The sequence below is a fragment of the Microtus ochrogaster genome, linkage group LG1 (assembly GCF_000317375.1).
Source record: "Microtus ochrogaster isolate Prairie Vole_2 linkage group LG1, MicOch1.0, whole genome shotgun sequence".
In the NCBI taxonomy this organism is placed as follows: Eukaryota; Metazoa; Chordata; class Mammalia; order Rodentia; family Cricetidae; genus Microtus; species Microtus ochrogaster.
The window spans coordinates 11,169,556-11,181,220 of record NC_022027.1 but is presented as its reverse complement, the minus strand read 5'-3'; the positions used below and the strand labels follow the sequence as shown (position 1 = coordinate 11,181,220).

Genomic DNA, 11,665 nt, shown 5'->3' with positions numbered 1-11,665 from the left:
TTTTTCTTGATCGAGGAGAGTGAGACTCGTTCTTTGTCCTTTGTGACCTGCTCTTCTAGGCCAGGAGGCTGCAAGGTAGGTGTCATGGTTCAAGCAAAGGAAAACCCCCCTACCCCCGCCTGGCTTTGAGCACCTAAGCAGGGAGGCTAGGGGACACCTAAGCCACCTATGTGAGTTGACTGTCCAGACTGAACATAATCCTGAAATCCAGATTTTCCCTCTCTAGGCATGAGCTGAAGTGTGTTTTCTGATCTCTACAATCACAAGGTTGGCTGCTGTCATCTTGTGCCTAAATGGTGTTTGCTTTGCTCAGCACCTCCACTAAAGAAGTACCTAGTCAAAATTAAATTTTCAGGCCATAGCCAGTGTGAAATAGCACACTTTCTAGAGCTGGCCAGAATGAAGGGCTTGTTGTCTTTGATTTGGGCTTAGCACTGCTGGTGGCCACTCTTAGAACTGCCTCAAACCTGCTTTTGTTTGATTGACTTTACAGTAAAAAAATTCTATAGCGCCACTACCTTGAAGTCTGTGCTCCCTAGAGAGCATCTTTCATCCGTCATCCCCGTCATCGCCCCCCCCCCCTTTCAGTAGTTCTTAGGGACCTGAGCTGATCTCCAAGGCTGCTTACCTCGGTGCACCTTTTCTGTCTTGCCTCAGAGAGTGGCTAGATGGGGTTCTCAAAGATTCCTGCTCCCTTTGCAGATGTATACCATTTAGGATACCTCAGTTTCCAAATCTGTTGAATGCCACTGTTTTTATTGGCATCTACAATTTCTGTCTGTTCTCTGTTAGAGGGGAGTGTAAAATCTGCTTCCTAGGTCTGTTAGCGTGATAAGATTCACAATCTCTCCCAACCTTCTCTTTTGCTTTCTTAGTGTGTGTATATGTGTGTGTGTGTTGTGTTGTGTATTTGGTGCTCTATATTTGTGGGTTCTGTGTCCACAAATTGAGTTAACACTTGAGTCAAAAATATTCGGAAAAATTGCTAGTCTGTTGAACATGCTCAGACTTTTTTCATGGCATTGTGTTTAAATATACTATACTATATATTTAATATACTATAACTACTATTTATAGGTATTTATATTGTGTCAGACAATATAAATCTAGCGATGATTTAGAGTACGTGGGGGAAGATGTTCATAGGCTATATCAAAAAAATTATTTTATAGAGGGGACTTGAGCATCTGTGGATTTTGATACCTGTAGGGTTCTAGAACCAGCTTCCTGAGGCTGTGTGTACGTGTGTGTGTTTGTATGATGCATGCGTGTGTGTAAAACCATAAGTATTTCCTAAGCTTACTTTTGCTTCCTTTGTTGCAGCTGTGTGCACGCGTGTGTGCGTGTGTGTGTGTGTGTATGTGTGTGTGTGTGAGAGAGAGAGAGAGAGAGAGAGAGAGAGAGAGAGAGAGAGATTAGTACATAGCAGATGCTTGCTACAGAATATTTTCTTTGCTAACTCTTTATACACACTTTCTCACCGAGCTATAATAATGGTGTGTTTGTTGTTTCCAAAAGAAGTCTCTCCCTTTCTGGTATTCTTGCTTTGACATTTTGAGGAAGGATTTGAGATGAAAATGATTCTGTATATTGAGGTTGACTGGCTATAGTCAATCAGAATTCCTCTCCTTTGCAGGTCAGGAAAATGGTGTTGCTGGTGGCTTTGCTGACCTCTTGTGGGCTCATCATCATTTCTGAGCTCTGTATGTGGTTTAACTGGTGGACATGGTGATCTTTTGGCGTCATGAGATCTGTGGGCGGCGTTCCTGCCCATCACAGCGAAGAGGAGATGTGGGGGAGGGGAGGATGAGAAGCTGGGAGCAAGAGGTTCTTCAGGGTTGCCATGAGAACCAGGGATCCGGGGATTGGGCAGCAGAGGGCCCCCGCTGGGCCTCGGGGCGTGGCTGAGTCACATGGGTTTGGTCCTGGGGTTCCCGTAGTGCGCAAGGACCAGCCGCGTCCCTTGTCCTCCCGGTCGTCAGGGGTGCTCAGTCAGTCCCCTGGAAGCTGAGGAGAGCGGTAGAGGACCAGGGACCAGCGCGGCTGAACAAGCCTCCCAGCACCTGTGCAAAGATGGGGGTGGGTCCAGGCGGGCATGTTCGGGGGCGGGGAGGTATGGCACCCTTGCCGGGTTGGCCTCCTGGGAGGTTACGTTGCTTGGCTTAGCGTGTTGGCCCGTGTCTGTGTGTGTCTGTGCGTGTGGGCGCGTGTCAGCCGTGTTGGCGCGCGCCGGCTCCTGTCGGCGCGTGCCGGTTCGTGTCGGCGCGTGCCGGCTCGTGTCGGCGCGTGCCGGCTCGTGTTGGCGCGTGCCGGCGCGTGTCGGCGCGTGCCGGCTCGTGTCGGCGCGTGCCGGCTCGTGTTGGCGCGTGCCGGCGCGTGTCGGCGCGTGCCGGTTTGTGTTGGCGCGTGCCGGCGCGTGTCGGCGCGTGCAGGCGCCCTGCCGGCCGCAATCATTCTTATCTGAGCTTGCCGGCCCTTCCTGTTGGTTTACACAAGAGCTTATCGGCTGTGTTGGTTTGTGTTAGTGCCTGTCGGGCTTGTGTTGGCGCGTGTAGCTCGTGTGTCGGCACGCGTGTTGCCGCGTATCGGCGCGGCAAGCGCATGTTGCCGCTTGTCGGCGCATGCCTGGCCGGCCTCTGCGCTTCTCAGGCCCCGGAGTCTTCCTCCTGCCCTGTAGGCCCTTAGCTGGGGTGGAGCTGTGGCGAACCCGAGCGAGCCGCGCGGCCGAGCGCTGTCCATGCGGAGCGCTGTCCACGCGCTGGGCATTGCCGGGTTCGCGAGCTGTCCGCCAGCCGGTAGCGCGCACGCAGCGACCCCGTGTGGTGAAGGCTGTGCTAGCCGGCCGGCTCTCCAGGTACGCAGGTGGGCTCCGTCATCCGCAACGTTCCGGGGTCTGGGGGTACAAGGAGACATGCTGAAGTAACGGTGGTCGTTTGGAAAGGGTTCGCCTCCCGAGATCTGCAAAGATCCGAGTGGTGAGCAGCTCCAGCGAGCTTGCGAGCACGAATGACCGCGGGCTCGGCGCGCTGTTGCGCTACTAGCTGCTGGCTCGCTTGACGGCTCGCTTACCGGCTCGCCTACGGTCCGGGATCGCGCGAGCTTGGGTGGACCATAGCTGTAGGATAGTCTTATGTAACCATTTTTAATCTCGATTTTTTAAAGTATTATGTAACAAGTAGTAACTGTACCCACGTAAACCTGTGACTGGAACGTGGAGACGTAGCATCTGCTCGCAGCCAAGTGGTGGGCAGTGGTTGTACGAACCAGCTTGGTCTGTGAGCAGACACGAGCATCTGGGGTAACTGGATCTTTTTTCTCTGTTAAAAGTAGGATCTAAGATCAGCCTGGTCCTCTTTTAAACCACGGTGGAGAGTAGTCTAGTATAGTATAGTATAGGAGCTTGGGATAAATACACATTCTCACCGTGTATCTTTATCTGTAAAACCTCTTATTTCACTGAAAGAAAATAGCAATTAGTTAAAATTGAGTGATAGAGATTTTGTCGTCGGTTTTATGTTTTTAATTGAATTCAGCAAATTGTCCACATGACCGTAGCAGCTCTTCGTTACTCCTTGACGTAGATTTTCAGACAGTCAGATCACCTGTTTACATTTTGACTGCCCTTCTCAACAGCTGCCATTTTTCTGTTGATGGCGGGAGCCGCTGCCAGTGTATTGATAAGAGGACTGGACGGAACATTCACTCAGGCAGCTACTGGCTGGGGACATTGCTGTCTGTATTAGCAAATAGTTTCATTCCTGGACCAGTGGGTAAAAAGTGAGTGTTTTTCATTTTCGTTCTGTCTGAATCTGGAACGCAGTGAATGACTGCAGGGATTTTGACCTGTTGGTAGCCAGGGCGCTCGGACTCGGCATTTATTTCTTGCATGTTCCTGTTGGTTTTTTTGTTTTGTTTTCTTTTCTTTCTTTCTTTCAGCAGTGTTGGCTGGGCTGGGATTTGTTTGGTTGGTTGATTTTGGTAATGGCCCTATGCCATTCCCTTGTATCCCTCTGTATTTAGCAAATGGGGTGAGGATGGGGGTGATGGTAGGCTGGGGGGATGGGATTGTTGGGATTTTTTCCTTTCCATCAGCCCTGAGAAGAAAGGTGGTAAGTGACACTTCCCATTTCGGGTTCCACACAACTATGCGCTTAATTGTGGGGTAGGTGTGGGGTCCCTGTGTGGACTTAGGGCTGAATTCCTGTTGCGCTTCTCACCCCTCCCTTTATCTGGACTAGAAAACGGAATGATAGATCCTGCCTGGCAGTGTTGAGAATTGTGCACTAACGGTTGGAAGAAGGCGGCAGATGGAGTTAATGGCAATTTCACTACCAGTTTGAAGGGGTGGGAGAAGTGCCAGATTGGTAGAATTAAAATGTGAGTTATTTTTGCTTCTAAACCCTCTCTTAAGGATTTCCATCCCCAGCCACTCTCCTCGCATCATGTAATTACCACCCAGAACTGGGCTTCTAAAATTTCAGAGAACAGTGCATCTTTTGAATTTTAGAATTAGGTGACATTTAGGCGACAGTCTGAATTCACTGACTTTCAACCCTTGTGGTCCCACAAAAACCAGACAGTTTCATACTGGTGACTTAGAAAGAATGTCTTAGGAAGCTTTCTTGGACTAGCACAGTCACACACACACACACACACACACACACACACACACTTGAGAGACTGAGGTCTAATGATGCCCAAGGTGACAGGATAGGGGGAAGCCCAGGGTATGGCATTGGAGCACATATCTTCAGACACAACTTGGTTCTTGCTGGATCTGAGAACGGAATCCACCATCACTGTGAGACCCATTGGAAATTCTTTCAAAACTGTTTATAAATTTATGCATTTTATTTATGGGGGTGGGGCACTCGTGCACAGACCATGTGTGGTTGTCACAGGACAATGGTAAGTCCTCTTCTTTTGCTGTGTGGGACCTGGGGATTGAACTCGGGTTACTGTGCTTTGAATGCAAGTGCCTTTATTTGATGAATCATCTCACCAGCCCCCATGATTGGTTCTTGATGAACGTGAAGCTGGAGGAGAGATGCTGTGTCTGAGCCTTGTAACCACGTGGGGTTTGGGGTACTAGGGCAAAAGGTTGGCAACCTTCATCTGGTGGAGTTACTGCCTAACTAGAGGGACAGCAGCAAAATGAGGGGTGGTGTGGAAGCAGTCAGAGCCCTTTGGACTCTGGAAGGTCTGGGAGAGTGTGTCATAAGAGGCCTTTGTATGAGCCATCTTGTTCTCTATTTCATCATATTTAAAAAAAGGAGTTGGCCTAGGCCCCAGGATTCCAGCTTCAACCAGTGCAGGGCACTGAAAGGCAAATCTGACAGTTGGTGCGGTCACTCATCGCGTCCAAATTTGTTTTGATAGTCTGCGTTTGTTTGTAATCCATAGAATGCACGACAGAGGGTCCAGGACATGAGAGTTGGGCTCAATTTTTTTAATTTAAATTTCTTGTGAGAATTTCATAAGTGAGTATTGTGTTTATCATTCCTAACCCAGACTTAAAAAGTTTTCAACTTTATGGTGTAATCTATGCATTCAGTAGAAAGCCTGCCTTGAATTTTGATTGTTTCCTGGGTTAGTGATGTGCTGTATGTAATATTCTCTCATGCTTCTGGACTGAGGCAGCAAGTATGGCTCCTAGTCAGCTGTGAGAAAATGAAGCTAACATCCTATAGTGTACTGAATTGCAGTGATGCTCTGTAGGTGGGTGTGTTAAATGCTGTTCAAGTACAGAATTTTTAAGCTTTCAAGCTGCTATATGTTAAGAATTGTGTATACAGATGGCATCGACCCATTGACCCAATGTTTTGCCTTATTCCTGAAGCCATCAGTTCCTGAACCCTTCCTATGGAGGTTTGAATTTTTTTTTTCAATAGCATATTCTCCTTCCTTGTTTCCAATTAAATAGACTTTGTTCCCCTTGAGGCGGGTGGGAGTTAAATAGTAAGAAAAGGAGGAGTTCGCATAGGGAAGTGGCTGATTGACATTTTAGGGGGTTCCACCTTCCTGCTTCTTTGAGCTGGAACTTGTTTAGGAATATTCCTAGTCTGTGAAAAGCTGCCCGCGGGCATCAGGAAGTACCAGGGGTGAAGTCAGGATGCTTCAGGCTGAAACCTGATATCAGAGAGGAAAGAAAATCCTGATGGTATAAATGGGACTTTAAGTCACCTACACATGACTTCTCTCCATTTTGGTGCTAGGCCAGGAGCTGTTTGTGTTCGCTAGCCATGGCCGTGATGGCTGATAGAAGCTCAAGCAGTGGGTTAGCACATAGGTGGGGTGAGAACTGCAAGGAGTGCCCTGATGTCTTTTGACAGGACCCTCTCCTGTCACATTCAACAGATGCTTGAGGAATCAGTCTGTTCTCCCCAACCTAGGTTGAAACTAATGGCTATAATTTGGCTCCTGTGTTTGAGCACATGGTCCCCCGCTGATGCCATTGCACTGGGAGATTGTGGGACCTTCAGGAAACAGAAGTAGGTTATGGCTTAGTGTGTAGACCTGGTTCCCAATGCAGTTTTCTCTACTTCTTGCTGTAATGTAACCAGCTGCCTCACGCTCTTACAGTATGGTGCTGTTCTTCCACTGTGCCTTTCCTGCAGGATGGACGGTACCCTCTCAAGCCATAAGACAAGAATAAACCCTTCCTCTCGGGAGTTGCTGTGGCCGACATTTTGTCACAGTGGCTATCACAAATGTAAGAGAAAAGAAAGTGATGGGATCATGAAGTCAAAGTGAAGCAGTAACAAAAGAGTCCAGGGACAGTCAGGGTGACTCACCAGGAAAGCAGAGCAGCCCAGGAGTCCCTCTCATCCATAGGAGTGTACCCCAGGGTCCCCAGAGGAAGCAAGTTAGTCACTTTCTATCGCACTTTGCAAATACTTGGGGGAAATCAGTAAAAGAAAAAAAAAAGAGCCTCATTTTAGCTCATGGATTCAGAGGTTTCCTTCCATAGTTGCTTGTCTCCATTGTTTTGGGCCTCTGCCAACATAGTACACCATGGTGAGGGGAATGTGTCCCAGAGTAAAGTGTTCACCCTGTGAACATTTCAGAGCCCCTTCAAAGGCTAAACTCCCAATAGCCCCCCTCCCACGTCTTAAAGGATGTAGTCATCTTCTGTAGCTCCAAGGTAAAGATCAACTCTTTTAACATGTGGGTTTTTTTTTGAAAGACATTTAGAACTAAACTATGGCAGCACTATTCATATCTATGGTAGAATTTTATTTGTAAATTAGGCACAGTTTACTTATTTCTGGAATTTTACATTTAATGTCAGATGTTGGTTCACCACAAGTAGCTGAAACCACAGAAATTAAAGCTATGAGAAAGGAGGGGGGCTCGCTATTAATATTTATTTATTGTCTTGAAGGGAGCTCGCAGGTTTCAGTTCTGACGAGTTAAATGTTAATACTGTTAACTGTTAATATTTAACACTGTTTCGCTGTTTGAGAGTAGTACTCCTTAAGGTTGGCATGCATAAGTCTCTCGGAGCCCTGCTAAAATCTGCAGTAGGTGTGGTGTGGGGCCCAGGTCTGATTTTCTGACCGGCATTGCTTGACATCTATGGCAAAGTGACCAACCAGGCATTGTGCGGTAAGGCCTTAGTGTGGTTCCTCCCGTGTTTTTTTTTCTCTAGAAATTTTCTGTTAAGCATACTTCAGTCGTTAAGAACTATCATTAATAGTGCTATTAACCTTGGAATATTTGCCAAAATTTTCCTGTGACTAGTCTGATATTGTCATAAGTAACGCTCTTACGTGTGCTCAATTATAAATCAGTTTTTCAGTTATAAATATTTGTAGTGTCCTGCTGGACATTTGCATTCCTGTAGGTTTTGTGAAGTAGCTCTTCCTTCATTTGGAACAGTACAATTCTTGGAATCTTTTGAATCTTGAATGGCTTAGGAAACTAGTTGCCTTTCTCTGTCTTCCTTGCCATGCCTGGGAGGATTGAACTCAGGTCTTGGGCGTGTTACCCAAGCACTCTACCACTGAGTAGCTCGCTTTACACTTGTATGCTTAACACCTTGCTTCTCCAGGGGCCCATGCCTTCACCTCTTAGAAACAGGTAAGGACCAGAAAGGGCCTTTCACAGTGTCAACCACAACAACAAAGATGTCCTAGTGAAGCTGCAGACTGCGCTCTTTCCCTGTCTTCTGTCATGAGGTTTGCTGTATCCTGAAAGGTAGGTAGGTCTAAATTGTCTCATTGTTAACCATCTTAGGGAAAATGACATAAAATTAGCTTTCATCTTACTTGTGCATGTGACCCTACAGTCTGTATTTATCGATCCACTCCACCCCTTTTTAGTGCTACCTTTAAAAAATTCTCACACCAAAATACCTCCCTGGATAATAAAAGCCCTACTGAATTCTTGTATTCATGCCTATTCAAGTTGCTCAATGGATGTAATAATAGAGCCCATTGGACTTTGGGCCCCATTCCTTGTCACCTTTTTATCGAGAATCATCCTGGTCATGTTGAGATATTGGGCAACTTAGTGCTTTCCTGAAGGTTCATGGCCCAGGAAGCTTAGAAACAGTGGGCTAATACAGGTTCTTTGTGGCTTGTGCTTTCCAGAAAACTCACTGTGCTACAAAATACTGTGATACTCTGAGGGGAGGAGCAATTACACTGGCTTGAAGTTGTGAGACATAGAACTCCCTGTTTTGCCTATTACTTCATGACAGTAGCCTTTTGTAGTGTTCTCTTCCCTTCATTTTTACATAGTCACACTTACTGAGGTATAATTTACACACCATGAAATTTACCCATTCAAAGTATTCAACTTAATTACAATTAGTATTTTTGTAGATAAGTGCACCACAGTGGTCCAAATGTATGCCTCAAAATTCTTGGGTTGCAACTTAAATCGCAGCTCTTGGGAGATAGGGAACATCATGAGTTCAGAGACCTTCTGAATGGGATTTGGACTTCAATAAGAAGGACTGAGTGAGTAGATCTGCTCTCAGCTGCCCTTAGTGCATGTAGAGATGTTTGTCCCTATGGATGGCAGAGCAGTCAGCTGCCATTTTGGAAGCCAGGAGCAATAAAGACAGCAGAACTACTGGTGCCTTGATGTTATATTTTTTCCAACCACTAGATTGTGACATTTCTATCCAGATTTGGAAGTGTTTGATCATTTAGTAGCTTTGTGATTAGCAATTAGGAATTGCCAGATTTTCCTCAGTGGCCAGTCCACTTTACATTGTTACCAGCAATATATTAGAGTCTCCCCCTTTCCACTTCCACCATGCTGATACTAAGCTCATCTTAGTATATGAAGTGGTGTCTTGTTTAGAGTTGTTGTTGAATTTCAGGTTCTCACAGACACTGAAGATCAGTCACCATAGATGTATTTTTCTTATGAGTTTTATCTGGATAAATGTCCTATAATGAACATTGTTTTTCCTTTATTTGTTGTTGTAGTTTTTTATGGGGTGAACTCAGAGCCTCACACATGCCAGGCAGGTACTCTACCACTGAACTATATTCCCAAACCCCTCTTTTGTGATGGAGTTAAATTTGATTCAGTCTTTTACTGGCTCTGCTTCTGGAGTCATATCTGAGTGGACCATTATCAAATCTCATCATGAAGATTTATTTTTCCCTGTACTTTTGTCTCCAAGTTGAACTGAGATAACTTTACTTCTGTCTTTACAGTTAGGTGCCTTTGTTGTTTTTGTCACTACTTTTTCTCTTGCTTGTCGTGACTAGGACTTTGGAACTAAACTGTGCTACATAAAAGTAGCAAAGGGGAGGACGTGTCTTGTTCTCTGTCTCAGAGGACATGCTTTCACTCTTCACTATTGAGTGTGGCATCACTGTGGGCTTTTCACAATACTAGCACAATATTGGGTAGAAGCTCTTCAGTCCCCCACTCCTCCGATAGTTTTCAAGGAAGAATCCATAGGGGTTGATAGTCCCATGGGTCCCTGTAAATTGTTTTGTTGGGTGTTTGTCACTTTGGAACACGTGTGCCATGATTCACAACATTCCTTACTCTAATCTTTTTTCCATTTCTGAGGCCATGGAGATAACCATGGCGGCAAGTAAGATTGTCTGAACATGCACACCGCCATCAAGTCTCTTAACCACTCTTCATTTACCATCAGATCCATACGACGTTAAAATTAGGTTGAGTTGGTAACCCTCTCTCAGGGCCAACTCTGGCCTTTCAGGGGAGAACATTCTATACTGTACTATACCAAATCCTCAGGAAAAGTAAGAGGTGTGATGAGGCCCTTGCCACATTTGGAAAGTGCCTCATGTTCCCAGGTCAGAAATAGATCCTTGAAGAGCTATGCTCAGTCCCGGATGTGGTGGCCTGACCACAGGCAGAACGTGGTTGGATGTTCCAACCCATTGGGAGGCCTGGGATGCACAGTTGTTCACTGGAGCCTCACGGTTCATTCCTCTCAGGCAGCAAATTCTGGCCTCTTACCGTCACACATTTGGAACAGATGGACACGGATAGTTTGTGTCAGTATAAGCTGAGCAGTGCTGCTCCTCTCTAGCTAGGAAGATCTAATTTGGGATTCCAATGAATGTTTTTGAGCTTAGACTCTGAGTTCACATAGACAAAGGGAAGATGGATGAGCTCTGGCTACCTCGGGGTGTTGTCCACCCCTAAGAGGCTGTCAGTTATCTGGGCTGCGTTTCACCTAGAGGCAGGGCTACAATTTTCTTGGAAACTGGAAATACTGGAAGTGTGACATTTTCCTCCTGTTTCTCCTGATGTGTGTGACTTGTCCAGAAGGGTGAGGTCTTGGTTTTCAGGGGAGCTACTTCAGGTTTGGGGGCTATAGAGACAGTGGACATTGTATGTGAAAAAAATTTTTTAGGCGTTTTAGAACCATTGGTCCTTAAAAATGACTAAGGAGCCTGAAGAACTGTGGGTAAGTGGATAAATGTGTTGATATTCATCCCCCACTCCTGGTTTTCAGGTAAATCTTGCTATTTAGTTAAGAATGCCCCTGAATCTCTGTTCTTTCTGCCTCTGTCTCCAGAGTGCTAGTATTACATGCAACACCGTACCCAGAGTTTTTGAGCAGTGCTGGGTAATAAATTCAGGGCTATCCATCGTAGGTAGACACACTACCAAATGAGCTATATCTGCCAGTACTTGACATTTGAGACATTGAAGCAAATATATTTTAGTGCTGTCCCTCCCTTTAAAACAACATAAGTATAATGTCACTTATGGAAATGGATTATTATTTCTTTTAATCTGAAGAGACACTGCTGGCCATTTTTCAAGTCCTTTTAGTGCCTAGTGTAGAAGAAAGAAGCTGGATTGTCAGTAACATGCCCTGTGAATCCAGAACATTCAACCTCCATGTAGGCAAAACTGAGAGAGAAGCAAGAAGATTTCATTGTAGTCTCTTAAATGTAATTACTCCTCCTGAGTCCTGGAGGGTTCTCTTTGCAGTGCATGAGGCCTATCATGTGTGCTCCAAGGAGTATGGGGTGCTGCAGGAACCTGAAGACCTAGTGGGGTCTTGGTCACTACAGTACCTTACCAGAACTTGCCTGTTCATTGAGGCATCTAGGTCTACGGGGTCGACTGCAGCTTTAGCAATATCTGCCTGGTCACCAAGTGTGAAGCGCTGAGTTTCTCAAGGTTCCCGTGTTTCTGTTGTGTCCATGGG

The 11,665-nt window shown here is 46.0% G+C and overlaps 1 protein-coding gene across 7 annotated transcripts in view; it reads left to right on the top strand.

The window, feature by feature from the left end:
- Positions 1-1,920: 1,920 nt before the first annotated feature.
- Positions 1,921-11,665, top strand: part of Grb10 (growth factor receptor bound protein 10) — a 112,768-nt gene continuing 103,023 nt past the window's right edge. For 3 of the 7 annotated variants that reach the window (XM_026784965.1, XM_013350755.2, XM_026784964.1), the window contains exon 1: positions 2,568-2,854. In XM_026784965.1, the coding sequence (XP_026640766.1) occupies positions 2,738-2,854 (117 nt within the window). In that variant the 5' untranslated portion in view covers positions 2,568-2,737. Of the gene's footprint in view, positions 2,080-2,567; positions 2,855-3,228; positions 3,299-3,633; positions 3,778-11,665 lie in introns of those variants that run through there. The other 4 variants (XM_026784968.1, XM_026784967.1, XM_026784966.1 and 1 more) reach the window with 4 other exon arrangements.